The 15,316-nt window shown below is 60.1% G+C and overlaps 1 protein-coding gene across 1 annotated transcript in view; it reads left to right on the forward strand.

Moving 5' to 3' along the window:
- The window catches only part of LGR6 (leucine rich repeat containing G protein-coupled receptor 6), a 177,804-nt gene that overhangs the window by 146,230 nt on the left and 16,258 nt on the right, over positions 1 to 15,316 (forward strand). The window contains exons 8-16 of the mRNA XM_064173489.1: positions 2,112 to 2,180; positions 3,698 to 3,769; positions 5,553 to 5,624; positions 6,631 to 6,699; positions 7,456 to 7,527; positions 11,401 to 11,466; positions 12,712 to 12,783; positions 14,339 to 14,410; positions 15,045 to 15,170. Of these exons, the coding sequence (XP_064029559.1) occupies positions 2,112 to 2,180; positions 3,698 to 3,769; positions 5,553 to 5,624; positions 6,631 to 6,699; positions 7,456 to 7,527; positions 11,401 to 11,466; positions 12,712 to 12,783; positions 14,339 to 14,410; positions 15,045 to 15,170 (690 nt within the window). The remainder of the gene's footprint in view (positions 1 to 2,111; positions 2,181 to 3,697; positions 3,770 to 5,552; positions 5,625 to 6,630; positions 6,700 to 7,455; positions 7,528 to 11,400; positions 11,467 to 12,711; positions 12,784 to 14,338; positions 14,411 to 15,044; positions 15,171 to 15,316) is intronic.

Genomic DNA, 15,316 nt, shown 5'->3' on the forward strand with positions numbered 1-15,316 from the left:
GAGAGCAGAGCCAAGGGGCAGAATCCCCTCCCTTGCCCTGTGCCCACACTGCTCTTGCTGCAGCCCAGCACAGGGTTGTGTCTGGGCTGCACTCACACTGCAGGCTCCTGTGGAGCTTTTCCTCACCCCAGACCCCCAGGGCCTGCTCCTCAGGGCTGCTCTCAGCCATTCCCCACCCAGCCTGGAGTTGTGCTTGGGATTGCACCCACCCAGGTCCAGGATCTTACACTTGGCCTTGTTGAATGTCATGAGTTTGCCTGGGCACAGCTCTGCAGCCTGCCCATGTCCCTCTGGGTGGATCCCTGCCCTCTGCCATGTTGACTGTGCCACACAGCTTGGTGCCACCTGCACACTTGCTGAGGGTGCACTGATTTCTGTCCTTGTCACTGACAACAGCACAGGGCCCAGCACTGTATACCCAGGACAGCTTAGTTCTGTGTGCTCCTGCTGCTCCCTGGAAGGGGCTTGGAGCCAGGGGGGGGCTGGCCTCTGCTCCCTGGTAGTGAGTGACAGGACGAGAGGAAAGGGCCTCCAGCTGCACCAGGGGAGGCTCAGGATGCACATTAGGAAAGATTCCTCCACCAGAAGGGTCATGGAGCACTGGCACAGGCTGCCCAGGGCAGTGCTGGAGGGGTTCAGAAGACCTCAGGATGAGGAGCCTGGGGCCATGGTCTGGCAGCTGAGCACAGGCAGCTGCTGGGCTTGGCTGGGCTGGAGGAGCTGAAGGTCTTTTCCAAGCAGGAGATTCTGTGACCCTGCACCTGTCTGTGCTGTCTCCTGTCCTTGGTGCACATCCCCTAGGACACAGCTCCTGCAGGCCTGCAGCCCAGGAGGGCACCAGGGGAGGGTCAGGCTGCAGAGAGTCCCTGGGCTGGTTTGCTGTGCAAACGCCTCCAGGGCACAGCCACGACCCTGCCGTGGGGCAATTCCCAAGCAGGGACACTGGTGAAGGAGAAGACTGTAAGGGAGAGGAGGCCAAGAGAGAGCACAGTGTAGCTGCCATGCCTGGGCCCAGAGGGGGAGGACTGCAGGGCAGCAGCTGGTGGCTGTGCAAGTGCAGAGTTATTTCTGTTCTGCCAACCACAATCCAGGTAATTACTCAGCAGGCCATTAAGGGTAATTACAGAGCAATCTCCAGGAGCCAGTAATTGCCCTCTTGTTCCCAAGTATCGACCACTTCAGACTCTGGCAGTTTGGTGCAGGTAGGAAGCAGTCACACAGCCTTCAGGCTGTCCAGGATGGGGTCAGATGTGACCTTTGTGACCTTTTCAGCTGGAGCTGCCTCTCCAAGGAGAGCGTTGGGCAGCTAGAGGGGAGCCACACCATGGCTCCATGAGCCCCTCCAGCCAACAGCAGCATCAGTGCCATCAGAGCTCTGCTGCTGCCCATGGCTGCAATCCTGCTCCAGAGCAGCACAAACGCAGCCCTTGAGGTTTCAGACAGGCTCAGATGCTGCTCCTGGTCGCCAGGGCAGGGCAGGTGATGTGGCTGTGGTTGGCAGATTGTGTTCCACTGCAAATTCAGCTTGGCACTCAACACCTCCTGCACATCACTTCCACATCCAGCTGGCAGTTTCCACTGGTTCCCCCCAGCCATCCCAAGCAGCCCTTAGCCTCCCCACAGCCTGCTCTTGCCACTGCTCCCAGCTGCAGCAGTGCCAGTGGCAGTCAGATTGGGCACTCCCTCGACAAGCACCCAGGGAATGGACTCCTGATCTCTGCACCAAGGGAAGGGGCCCAGAGGAGCCCTTCCGTGGGACCTCCACGGATGCTCCTTTGTCTCTTGTCCTTTGTAAGAGGCCTTTCTGACCTGGAAGGCAGGAAAAGGCACAGGCAGAGCACCGGGGCCAGCTCCTGGGAGAGGGGAACAGGCGCTCTGGGTACATGAGGCAGCAGGTCCAGGGCTTGGCTCCCCCTTGTTGGTGCTCCTAGCAGGGAATATTCCAGCTGCAGGAACGTGTGAGATCCTGTTTCCAGGCAGAGGCTGGACCAGCACGGTAGGAACAGGCTCCCTGCCGTGCCTAACAACCCAGTTTCCATGCCCCCGGAGCACAGAGCCATGGGTGAGTTCCTGCAGCAAGTTAATGAATGTTTTTCCCCTCTGTCTTTCAGGGACCTAAACTACAACGAGCTGCTGGAGTTCCCCGGGGCCATCAGGACGCTGGGCCGGCTGCAGGAGCTGTGAGTGCTTCTGTCCCTTCCTTTGCAAAAGCATTCCCCACGGAGAGTGGCCAGCAAGGCCCAGCCTGTGCCCTGCCCGGAGGAGGGCACTGCTGCCAGCCTCTCCTTTGCCTTTCCCTGCCCTCTCTGCCACCACCCAAGAGCTTTTCATGCTCCAATCACCTCCCCAGCAGCCTCTGCACCATCACTGGTGCAGGGCACATCCTCCAGCTGGCTTGCAGCAGGCTGCTCCTGCAGCTCCTCAGTCACTTGTGGCAGCAGGAGGACTCAAAGTCCATCTGATCCCCAGGTTCTTCCAATGCCCACTCCCCAGCTGGGACCCCAACCACGGAGCCCTCTGTGCCACTATGAGGCTGTGGCTTCTGCAGGCTTGTGCCACTTCCTCTGCCACGCAGAGCTGTTTGACCTCCCTCAGGACAGATTCCTAACAGGGAACTGAGAGTCTATGACCATGGCAGTTCCTGAGCCTTTCCCCTCTGAGCACTCAGCCTGGGAGACCCCAAACCTGGGAAGCTCTCCCACTGGGCACCCATGAGAACAGTCCTGGGACGGGGTTGAGTGGATGTGGATCCACAGGTCCTGTGGACCTTACGACAGTGTCACACTCATGACAGGCTGGGGTGGGACAGAAGTAGCTGCTGTGGTGCTTCTGGGAGGCTGGAGGTGAAACTTTAACACCACTGGAAGAACTGTCAGGGCATTTCCCTGCTCAGCCCAGCTGCCATCCTGCCCTCTGGCACTCCTGCTGAGAACATGGCCCTGACTGCACCTTGCCATGGCTTTTGCAATGCTCCTCACTAGACCGGAGGCACATCTCCAGCAGCCATCCAGACAGTGCCCCACGCAGCCTCCCCTGGCAATGAGCAACCTCCTCTGGGCATCACCCAGAGCCTGCCCTTGGTCCTGGACACAGCAGCTCAGGCTGTGGCCACAGAGCTCAGTCCTGCTGCACGAGTTTGCTGCTGGCACTTTGCTCAGGCTTGACTGAAGTGCTCCCAGCCAGAGCCACGGACACTCCAAATCCCACAGGCCTGCTGGCTGCACTCTGCTGAGCAGCTGGGGGGCTGCAGTGGAGACCCCAGCTCTGTGGGGCTGCATGGAGACCTCCAGCCCCGTGTAGCTGCATGGAGACCTCAGCTCCATGGGGCTGCATGGAGACCTCCAGCCCCGTGGGGCTGCATGGAGACCCCCAGCTCCGTGGGGCTGCATGGAGCACACAGCAGTGTGACTCCCTGGGGGATGGGCTTCGGCTGCTCCTGTCCTGCCCCGGCAGCGTTTCCCCCGCAGCCTGCTGGCTGCCGGCCGAGCGCAGCGCACGGAGCTGCAGCTGCAGAGGGTGCCCGAAGCAGGGCGAAGGCTTTGTGCTGCCAGGGGCCGCAGCTGGCTGAGCGCCTGCGGCCGGAGCAGAGCCTGCTCCTGCCCCGGTGCTGCTCGCAGGCTCTCTGCCTCTCGGCGCGCAGGGCGGAGGTGTCTCCTTTCTGCTCCGCTGACGCTCAGATGTTTGCTTCTCCCCGCAGCGGTTTTCACAACAACAACATCAAAGCCATCCCGGAGAAGGCCTTTGTTGGGAACCCTCTGCTGCAGACAATGTGAGCACGTCCAGCTCTGCTTCCCGAGCCCCTCCATCCCCGCCAGGGGCATTTCCTGCTGCCTTGGTTGGGCTTTCTGGCAGCTGTAGGCATGCCCAGGGTTTGACACCTCTTGTACCTGGGCCAACACCAGCTGAGCTTAGCCCCGGCTCGGGTTTGCTGCCTGGGTTCTGCTTCCCCTCCAGCTGAGCTGTGCTGTGGCGCAGGTTGCTAACAGCAGTGGAGCAACACCTGGGTGGTCTGCATGGACATCTTGCTGTGCCTGATAGGATGTTCCACGCCCTGGCTGCCAGCTGCCTGTTTGTACTGTGTGTGTTTAGAGTTGCTGCTGGCAGCAGTCTGTGTGTGTCAGGGCCTGGGGTGGTTCTGTGTCTGCTCCAGACGCATGGAGGTGAAGTTCTGTGGGTGAATACACCTTGGGTCAGATCCCTTCCCCTCTGAGCCAGGCACAGGTGAGGGAGTGGAGTCCCTCAGGGGCCAGTGCTGCTCCACATCTTTGCCAGTGACATGGGCAGTGGAGCTGAGGCACCCTCAGCCTGGCTGCAGATGACACCAAGCTGCGTGGTGTGGCTGTGCTGGAGGGCAGGGACCTGGGCAGGCTGCGGAGGTGAGCCCGAGCCAACCTCACGAATTTCAGCAGGGCAAGGGCAAGGTCCTGAGCTTAGGTCAGGGCAGTCCCAAGCACAAACCCAGGCTGGGTGAGGAGTGAATTGAGAGCAGCCTTGCAGAGAAGGGCTTGGAGCTGCTGGCTGATAAGGGGTTTGACATGAGCTGGCAACATGTGCTGGCAGCCCCAAGAGCCACCTGTGTGCTGGGCTGCAGCAAAGGACGTGTGGCCAGCAGGATGAGAAAGGGGATTCTGCCCCTCTGCTCTGCTCTGCTGAGACCTCATCTGCAGCACTGCCTCCAGTTCTGGGGAACACAGCACAGGAAGGACATGGAAATGATGGAAAAGGTCCAGAGAAGGCCACCAAGGTGATCAGAGGCTGGAGAACCTCACCTGTGAGGACAGTTTGGGAGAGTTGGGGCTGTTCATCCTGGAGAAGAGAAGGCTCCAGAAAGTCTTAGAGTAGCCTTCCAGTACCTGGAGAGCCTGGGAGGGACTTTGGACAAGGTCTGGGAGTGCCAGGGCTAGGGACAATGGCTCCGAGCTGAAAGAAGCTGAATTCAGGTCAGACATGAGGAAGAAATTCTTTCCCAGGGGTGTGGTGAAGCACTGGAGCAGGCTGCTCAGAGAAGCTGTGGAGGGTCCAAGCCTGGAAGTTTCCAAAGCCAAGTAGCATGGGGCCTTGAGCAGCCTGTGCTGGTGGGAGGTGTCCCTGCCCCTGGCAGAGCCATTGAAGCAGGACGATCCCTAAACTCCCTTTTCAGCCCAACCAGTCCACGTCTCCGTGCCGCCGTGGGGACTGCCCAGCTGGAGCCCTTCGCAGCCAGTGAGGCAAAGGCTCCTCCCGGGAGGTGACTCAACTCCTCCTGAAGCTCCTGGATCCTGCAGGTCCCTTCTCTGCACTGACTGTGCCAAGCAGGGAAGCTCCTGGGGCTGTGCACTCCTGAGAACAGAGGAGAGATCAAGAGCAGGGTCTGAGCACTAGGAGGGCTCAGGAGAGCTTTGCATCTTCCTAGCCTGCCTGTTACAGCAGGACCCTGCAGGGCCCTCTCAGAGCGGCAGGAGAACATATTTCACCCAAACCAGGCTAGGGAGAGAGCCTGGGGTCAGGCTGGAGCTCCCTCGGGCTCACTGCTCCTGCAGCAGAACCTGACCAGTTGCTCCTTTCCTTTGCAGCCACTTCTACGACAACCCCATCCAGTTCGTTGGGCAGTCTGCCTTCCAGCACCTGCCAAAGCTCCACACCCTGTAAGTGCACCCAGCACGGCCTCCGAGCTGCCAACGGGGCCGAGCTCCAGGCCCTGCCAGCAGGGCACCCCCGTGGCCTCCCTTCCTCTTCTCTAGTGCCCTTGTGCCAGCAGAAGGCCATGGTGCCACTCACCCAGCCAGTGAGCCAAGCGGCAGGCGCTGCAGATGCTCTGTGCAGAAGGCAGCTCTGGGGGCAGCCTCCCCTCCCTCATGCCTGCTGGGCTCTGCACAGCTGTGTGGGCAGCAGCCAAGGCAGCACTCACTGTGCCACTGCTTGCTGCACGCTGCTCAAGCGAGCCCTGTGCCAGCTGTTCTCCAAGCACGAGGCCACTGAAGGCTTCTGCCCTGCTCCACGAGGTGCAGAAGCAGAGGAACATCTGCCCTGATGCCAGCAGCACCGCAGGAATGCTCTGGTGGCACTGCCACCTTCATACAAAAGGCCCTAAGCCTCCTCCAGAGCCACCAACACGTGGTGGGCACCACCTGGACCAGAAGGGCTGCTGCACATTGGCTGGCCTGGCCTGGTTGGCTTCCAGCTAACCTCTGGTGGCACAGCACTAAGCAGTGAGGCACTAAGCACCCTCCAAGGCTGTGCCTGTGCCTCACACAGCCACTGGCTGTGGGGGCACACTGGGGCAGATCAGATCAACCCTTGACAGTCTTCAGCCCCAGAGGCACAGCTCAGGGAGGCTCAAATGGGACCTGCTTGCATTGCCCATGGTAAGAGTTTGGGATTTGCTGCTGAGATTGTGGCAGGGATGTCAGTGGCTGGGCAGGGCCTGAGCCTGCCAAGCCTCACTGCACAGCTCACAGCATCCACCTGCTCCATGGCCCTGCCAGCAGTGGCACACTGATGACAAGGGAACCTTTGGATCTGAGCCTCTGATCACCCCATCTGGGTGGAGAGCAAGCAGATTCACCCCCATGGCTGATGGGTTTGGGACCATGGGCAGCGACCCTGCTTCTGGGTCCTCTGCCCACCTTGCTGCCCCTCTCTTCTCTGCAGGTCACTCAATGGTGCAACTGACATCAGAGAATTTCCAGACCTGAAGGGCACCACCAGCCTGGAAGTTCTGTGAGTGGCAGCTCTCTGCCTTCCACTCTGCTGCTTCTCCTCTTCCTCCTCCTCCTCGGAGCTGGTCCAGGCTGCTTCAGCAGGGGTCACTTCTGCAGTGCTCTGCCACTGGTTGTCCTCAGCTCTGCCCCTCCCTTGTCCCTCACCTCTCTGCCTCCTCGTGCCCCTGTGGCTGCTGGAAGCAGCTCTTCTCTCCCTGAGTTGCTTCCTCGGTGCTGTTGAGTGTGCCCAATCTGGGCTTGAGTTGGGTTTCAGTTCCTTTCCCTCTGCCTGTGAAGGGCTGAGCCATGGGGCGCAGAGCATGGCCTGCTGAGCCCCCCCCCAGCAGCAGCACCAGCAGTGCAGTGCCCCACGTCTGCCCCCCTGGCTGGGGACTCCTGCAACTGGTCTAGTCCAGACCAGGAGAGCAGGAGCCTGGAGAATTTCAGTGTCTGTGCCATGGCTCCCTGGAGCACTGCTCCACACATGACCTGGCCATGCCAAGCAGGGATTCCTGAGGCAGTGGTGGCCCCAGGGGATCACCAGTGTGGACAGTGGGGCACTGGGATAAGAGAGCCATGGCAGACCCTGCCAGCACTGGACTCAGCACCCCAGGGTTCCCCACGGGCACCTTATCCTGGGGCAGGCCCATTTCAAAGCCAGGCTTTGCCTCCCTCCAGGGGTTTCAGTGACACTGGGACAGGAGCTGCTTTGCAGGTCACAGGTGTGCCCTGGCTCTCACTGACACCATTTCTTCTCTCTCCTCCACTCCTCCAGGACCCTGACCCGGGCAGGAATCCATTTACTGCCCAGGGGGATGTGCCAGCAGCTGCCCAGCCTCCGAGTCCTGTGAGTAACAAACCTCTCTGTGCCCTCTCTGGCCTTCAGCAAAGTGCCACCAGAAGCTAGGCTTTCCCCTTGCCTAGCTCAGGAGAGCACCAGCTGTGGAGGACCACCTGTGGCTCCTGTCCCCATTTCCTTTTCACTGTACTTGTTAGGCACTGCCTCCACCTCTGCATGTGCTTGGCATTGGTGCTGCATCCCAGTGCGATGCCCTGGACTCAGGGCTGGAAGCAGCAAGGCACATCCCCATTTCCCTCCTGCTTGCCTGGCACCGGTGGGAACTGTCTGCCCCATGCCAGCAGGGTGCAGAGGCTGCAGAGGAGGGTGGGCAAGAGCAGCAGCAGCACCTCAGAGCTCCTGGGTGTACACAGGGTAAATCCCAGTTCACACACTGCTGGGTTCCTGCACTGGACCTCCAGCAAGTGCCACTCCCTGCAGGAAGGATCCTGCCCACAGGTGAGGAGTGGCAGCAGGGTTTTGCTCAGAGCCTCTGGGCTGCTTTGGCTCTACCTGCTTGGATACTGAATGAATGTGGAGGGCAGAGATCCTGCCTCTCTGCTTCACACTGCTGAGACCCCCCGGAGTGCTGAGCCCAGTTCTGGAGCCCCTCTTACAGGAGGGCTATGGAGGTGCTGGAGCGTGTCCAGAGAGGATGAGCAGAGGGCTGGAGCTGCTCTGCTGTGAGGAGAGACTGAGGCAGTTGGGGCTGTTCACTATGGAGAGGAGAAGGCTCCCAGGTGACCTTTCAGTATCTGAAGGGGGCTACAAGAAAGCTGGGGAGGGACTTCTTAGGCTGTCAGGGAGTGACAGGACTGGGGGGGATGGAACAAAGCTGGAAATGGGGAGAGTCAGACTGGATGTTAGGAAGAAGTTCTTCAGCATGAGAGTGGTGAGAGCCTGGCACAGGTTGCCCAGGGAGGTGGTGGAAGCCTCATCTCTGGAGGTAAGGCCAGGCTGGTTGAGGCTGTGGCCAGTCTGCTCTAGTGTGAGGTGCCCCTGCCCATGGCAGGGGGGTTGGCACTGGATGATCTTTGTGGTCCCTTCCATCCCTGGCTGATTCTGTGATCCCATGGTTCTGTGAGCCTTCTGTTTTAGAGTCACAGAACCACCCAGACTGGCACAGCCCCTCAGGACCACCAAGCCCAGCCTAGAGCCCTGCCCTACAAGATCACCTTAAACCATAGCCCCAAGCACCACAGACAACCCACCTGAAACACAGCCAGGCTGGGGGACTGCAGCACCTCCCTGAGCAGCTCATCCCAGCCCCTGACCACCTCTCTCCAGGAAAAACTTCCTCCTGATGTCCAATCTAAACCTCCCCAGCCTCAGCTTGAGGCCATTCCCCCTTGCTCTGCCTGCAGTTCCCTGTGAGCAGAGCCCAGCAGCAGCCTCTCCACAGTGTCCCTTCAGGTAGCTGTGGACAGCAATGAGCTCTGCCTCCCTTGGTAGGAGATGAAATCAGCATCTCAGAAAGCCTCTTGGGTCTCTCGGGAATCACATCTCTCACTCCTGAGGTCCCCAACCTTGTCTGCAGTTGAAGACATCCTCAGGAAATGAGTCATGAGCCAGATTTACACAAGTCTGCAGCCCCGGGGCAAGCAGGAGGCTTTATGGGAGCAGTAAGCTGCACAGGACAAAAGTTTGTTCCAGGAAAGCAACTGGAGAGCAATTCTTGATCTCAGGAGCTGGAACCGAGAGGAGCAGAGTGAAAGAGCACACTTTGTAGCTCGGCAGGTCCCAGCAGCTTGGCTCCAGCTGCCCCTGCAGGGAGCATCTCTCCTCTCTAGACAGCTGGACCAGCTCAATGGACACGTTGCCACCAAAGAGCAGCCTGTGGAATGGGCTAGGCTGCAGGGTCCCAAGCCTGCTGACCATGTTTGCAAGTCAGCAGGCTGTGAAGCTCCACAGCAGAGCCTGTTCTGCATGCCTGGCCCCTCCGTGGGGCAGAGATGTGCTGGGACAGCTCACCTGGTCCCTCCCTTCCCCCAGCTGCTTTTGCTGACAGTAACTGCGCAGAGAGAGGCTCCCTGGGCCAGTGTTGTGCTTCTTTACATCTCTCCTGCCTTTCACAGGCTTTGGCCTCCTGTCCCTGCAGAGTCAGTGCTGCTCTCGCTGCTGTCCCCCTCCCTGCCAGCCCCTTGGCAGTGCCTCAGGCTGGCACTGAGCCTGTGACACACAGGTAATGCCATGCTTCTGCTCTCACTCTGCTCACATGGTGCCCCTGAAAGAGCCACCACAAGGGTATGAGGCTCATGGCCCTGGGCTGTGCATGGGCACAGAGCAGTGCAGCCTCGCGGAGCCTGACATCATCCTGCTGCTTCTGTCCAGAGCTTCGGGGGCTCAGGGCACAGACTTGTCTTCCCTCCCAGGCAGAAGTAGCTGAAGCTTCCCTGAGCAGACCTGAAGTCACTTGGTGCCACCAGTACCTTCACCTGATGTGTCCACAACACAGCCTCAGCCACTGAGGCTGCTCTGCTGCTGCATCCTGGGCTGCATCAGGTTGCCTTTGCTCTGGAGAAAGCAGAATGGACTCCTGGGGCTGTGTCCTCCCTGCTCCATGCTCAGCTAAGGCTCTGCTCTTCCTGCTCCACGCTTAGCTAAGGCATCACCTGTCAAGCCCTGTGGGCTGACACAGGGAGCAGTGCCTGCTGCTCTCATTCCTTCTCCATACTGGGTGAGAGGCTCCAGAGCCAAGCACTAAACATTTGCCTGCTCCTCTCCACCATGGAAAATTGGTGGGAAGAGGCTTGGCAAGAAAGCTAAATAATTGGAATGTTTTAGCAGCAGCTTATTGGCAGAAAGATGGAAGCTGGGTTTGGAAAGTCGTTGGAGAGGCCACATACAGAACTTTACCCTGGGGCAAAGTTCCCTTGAACAGCCACAGAGCCACATCTGCTGGGGAGGCAATGAGAAGCTGATTTTCAAGTGCTGCTCTTTACCCAGCCCATGCCAGTCTTTAAAGTTTCATTTTCAGCTGTGCCAGGACAGGTTGTCTTCTGGCTACCAAGCCACTCTGCCCTGGCTGCTGCTGTGCCACCAGCCTGTGGGAACAGGAGTTTGCTGGGAATTGCTTTCAACAGGCAGAATGGGGCCAGGGATTTCCCAGCCTGTAATCTCCTGTGCCAACCCCCTGCCTGTGCCACAGCCCCTGCCCTAGCCCCTGGCAGTACGCAGGAAGGGCTGAATGGGGAGCAAGTGATGGGCAGCTGGGTTTGCTGTGCCAGGAAGGATGCAGGGCAGTTGTTGGGTTTGCTGTGCCAGGATAGATGCAGGGCAGTTGTTGGGTTTGCTGTGCCAGGATAGATGCAGGGCAGTTGTTGGGTTTGCTGTGCCAGGAAGGATGCAGGGCAGTTGTTGGGTTTGCTGTGCCAGGATAGATGCAGGGCAGTTGTTGGGTTTGCTGTGCCAGGAAGGATGCAGGGCAGCTGCTGGCTGCTGTGTTGGCCCAACTCCCCCCCCCAGGTCTCTGCTTGCACATCTGCAGCTCTTGGGAGATCCTCTGCCCCCTCCCCCCAGCCATCCACAGCAGCTGGGCAGGAGCCCTGGCACAAGCAGCCCTCTGCTCTGCACACGGGCAAGCATGGCAGGAGCTGGCAGGGATGCACTGCACAGCTGACTCGGAGCTGGGGAGCAAAACCCAAGGCCAGCAGCAGGCAGCTCCTGCAGCCTGCAGCTGTGCCAGGGCTGGGGGGAGGTGAAGCCTCCAAGTGTCCTTGCACCAAGCTGCTCAGAGCAGGCTCCAGGTGTGTGCCAAGGCAGCTGCCCCTCGCTGGGGTTGCTGGGGCCATGCCCTCTCCTGCAGGACCTGCTTGCCAAGACAGGGCTCAGTGTGCTCACTTTTGACCTCCTAACGTTTCTGTGCTGCTCCTTTCCCTGCAGGGAGCTGTCACACAACCAGATAGAAGACCTGCCCAGTTTCCACCGGTGCCAGCGACTGCAGGAGCTGTGAGTAAAGAGATGCCCTCCGCCACGCCGTGCTCTGGGCAAAGGGGCAGCTCCCAAAGGCAGAAGTGAGCCTTCACCAAGCACTGGGAGCTCACTCTCTGGACTGCACATGGGGCAGAGCTCCACACCTTGTCCCTCTGCAGGCACAGGACCCCGGCACAGCAGTGAGCTCACTCAGCTCTTGGCAGAGGTGCCAGCTTCCCGTGGCACCCCCTTGGGACTGGGCACCCACTGAATGCCTTCTTGGCTGCGTGGGGCACTGAGAAAGCAGCAGCAGAGCAGCTACAGGAGCCTCTAAACCACGGCCGTGTGGCCAGACGGCAGCTGAGAGGCTGCAGCCAGCACACGCAGGTCCTGGCAGCTGAGAGGATGCAGCCAGCACACGCAGGTCCTGGCAGCTGAGAGGCTGCAGCCAGCACACGCAGGTCCTGGCAGCTGAGCCGAGATCCTGGCAGCAGCCGCGGGGAGGGGTCGCAGGTAGAGCCCCAGGCAGTGGCTCCCTCCCCTGGCAGCAGGTCACACATGGGCACACCATGCCTGCAGCCCTGCCAGTTCCCGGTGGGCGTTTGGCAGGAGCTGTGCCCACGTTCAGCACTGCTCCGAGGCAGGGAGCAGGGCAGGGGTGAGCTGTGCGGCTCCAGCGGCTGTGGGCACTGCGGCTCAGGCAGCAAACGCCCTCTGGGCTCTTGCCCTGCTGCCTGCCCTGCCCCGGCGAGGGCAGGAGGCTGCTGGCAGGGAGCTGTGCAGGGGCTGAGGCATGTCAGAGAGCGCAGGGCAGGAGGTGGCTGCTGAGCCCATCGGGATCTGCCTGAGTGCCTTCAGCCCTCAAATCATCTCCGGGGCCACAGGCAACAGCCTGCAGCCTTTCCTGACAGCTCACACAGAGCTGTTTGCTGAGCCTCAGGCTTCAGACACTCCTCTGGCTCTGGACAAAGCAGTTGGTAGGTTCAGGGTGCAGCAGAGTGGGCACCAGCATGGCTGTGGGGCTAAAGGGCACCTGAGCCACTGCACATCAAGGCCACTTGACTGCAGCAGGATGGCATCAAAAGGAGAGGCTACCACAGCAGGGATGGCTTTGAGCTGCTCTGTGGCTCACCCTGGGTACTCTCTGAAACCAGAGCAGCTCCCCCAGGCTCCAGCAGCAGCTGGCACTGTGGCACTCTGTGCCTGCTGCCATGGGGCAGAGGTCCCTGCCCAGTGTGAGCTCTGTCGCAGCTCTTTCCTCAAACCACTTTCTGTTTTCAGGGGCCTGCAGCACAACAGGATCCAAGAGATCAGGGCAGACACCTTCCTGCAGCTGCTGGCCCTGCGCTCCCTGTAAGTGCTGCAGGGCAGGGCAGGGCAGCCTGAGCCCCCCCAGGCCCCCCGGGAGCTTCCCAAGCCTTCCCCTCTGCCCTGCTCCCAGCCTTTGCTGTCTGGAACCTCTTCTGCTTCCCCTCACAAAACACAGGGCACAACCTTCCCTCAGGGCATAACCCCTACCTGAGGGCACAACTCTTACCTGAGGGCACAACTCTTCCCTCAGGGCACAAACCTACTCTCAGGGCACCAACCCTTCCCACAGGGCACCAATCCCTCCCTCAGGGAACAACTTTCCCCTCTGGCTTCCCATCTACCTGCAGACTCCCCCCTAAATAAACCCATCACCTGCCGGCAGTGCTGCCCACAGGTGCAGACATTCACACATGGCACAGCACAGACAGTGCCACCTGAGTGCCCATGGGCTCCTGGCAGGGACTGGCCTGAACTGGTCCAGACCAGCCCTGCAGAACATCCCAGGTGGTCTATGGCTGCCTCCCCACGACCCCGAAGCAGGTTGGGCATGTGCAGAGCACACAGGCACGCAGGTACCACCCACCCGTGGTGACCTTGCAGCAGACAGCCCAGGGCAGTGCTTGGCACCTCTGGCTGGTGGCTCTGCAGGGCATGATTTTGCCTGGGCTGTGGGGGAAGTGCTCCAAGGAGCTTCAGCTACTGGGTGTGAACTGAATCACACAACAGCTTCTCCCCATGCTGCAGCCTGGGACAAAAATGGCACTTCAGAGGCCAGCACAAGTGTCCTGTGCAGTGTCTGTGCCTGCCCAGGAAGCTCAGCTCCGAGGTCTGGCAGCACAGGCACAGGCAGAGGCAGGTGTGAGAGCTGCAGCCATGCAAAGGTGCAGCTGAGTGCAAGCTGCAGCCCTGGGCACGCTCTGGCTCCCCATGGGGAGCATTCCTCACAGCCAGCCTCAGCCTGCTGCAGCGTGGCACACACCAGGGCAGAGGCTCCTGGCTCCCCTCAGAGCTGCAGAAGTGACCTCTGTAGGGGCTGCTCTGCAGTCGGCCTGGGGCAGGGAATGCCTCCTGGCACACAGGCTTCTCTCTGCTGATGGCAGAGGGAGCTGAGCCCTCTAGCTCAGATGGAAGCAGAGCTCCCTGAGGAGCCTCAGTGACCCCAAGCACACAACAGGAGACTAAGAGGACCTCTAAGAGGACCTTGGTTCTCCTTGCACACAGCCTCTGCTGCTGTCTGCTCTTGCCTGGGCAGGCAGCACTGTGACCACAGCACTGAGGCACAGCCTCTCTGCTGCCTTGGTGTTCAGCCTGCTGGCAGCAGAGCCCCAGATGTACAGAAATGGACGCAAAAAGGAACCTTTCCCTTTGGGCTCAGTGGAGGAGCTCAGGCAAGGCAGCCTCTTGTGCCCTCTGTTGGGAACCAACCACACACAGGCCCCAGAGCTTTGTCTCTAGGGAGCTGTGGTGAGACAGAACTTGCTGCTGACCAGGGGGCACAGAGCCCACACCTTGCTCACACTGAACCCCCTCAAACCCCTGTCAGCAGCTTCACTGCCCTGCCCTGCATCCCCCTTACTGGCATCTCCTTGCTTCGCAGAGACCTCAGCTGGAATTGCATCCAGGTCATTCACCCTGAAGCCTTTGTGACCCTGCACTCCCTCGCCAAGCTGTAAGTTGCAGAAGTGTTCTGCCACAGTAGGCCATGGGCAGCAGGGATCTGGGCACCTCAGGCTGACTGCCCAGCCACAGGGGCACCTGGCACACAGCTGGCAGAAGGTGCATGGCTCAGCACTGATGTGGGCAGAGCAAAGCCTAAGGTTTCTTATCAACATTAAAAGGATGCTGGAAGTGCAGAGGGAGCTCAGCTTCAAGATGCTCTCCCCCTGAACACTTAGAGCTTCACTTTCCAGTGCCTTAGGTGCCTTTGTGGAAGCTCAGCTTGGACCATCCCAGCAGGAGTCACTGCAGAACATCTTTGCTGGCTCTGCAGCCCTCACCCCCTCGGCAAGACTCATGGGGGATCACAGGCTGAGAGCTGCACTCACATCTGGCCTGCTGTGATGGGGGAGAAAAGTGTGGGGCTCTGGGAGAGAGACACCCCCCAGGGCTGTTGGCATGGGCATTAAGCCCCAGCCCTCACCTCCTCGGGGCTTGCAGTCCCAATCTCTCCACCTGCAGAGGCCCCTGGGCCCTGTTTCAGCACTGCGCTGAGGGAGCAGCCCAGGCAGCCAGGAAGGGTCTCCGAGGTGCTGCTGCCAGCAGCCAAACCCTGACCGTGGTCTCCTCTGCTTTCCCTTCATCAGGGACCTGACTGACAACCAGCTGGTGACACTGCCCCTGGATGGGCTGGGGGGACTGACCCACCTGAAGCTGCAAGGCAACCCTGCTCTCTCGGAGCCCTTCACCAAGGAGAGCTTCCCCAGGATGAGGTACTGGAGGGGCTGGCTCTGGCTGCTGGCTCTGCACTGCCTGTGTTTGCTTACAGCAATCAGCCTCCTGCTCTCCTTGTTTATCCCATGCCTTCCTCCAGCCTTCCAGGCCAATAGGTTGAGGAAGTTTCATCTGCTGCTCACAG

This window comes from Pogoniulus pusillus, chromosome 39 (genome assembly GCF_015220805.1).
Source record: "Pogoniulus pusillus isolate bPogPus1 chromosome 39, bPogPus1.pri, whole genome shotgun sequence".
NCBI classification, from domain to species: Eukaryota; Metazoa; Chordata; class Aves; order Piciformes; family Lybiidae; genus Pogoniulus; species Pogoniulus pusillus.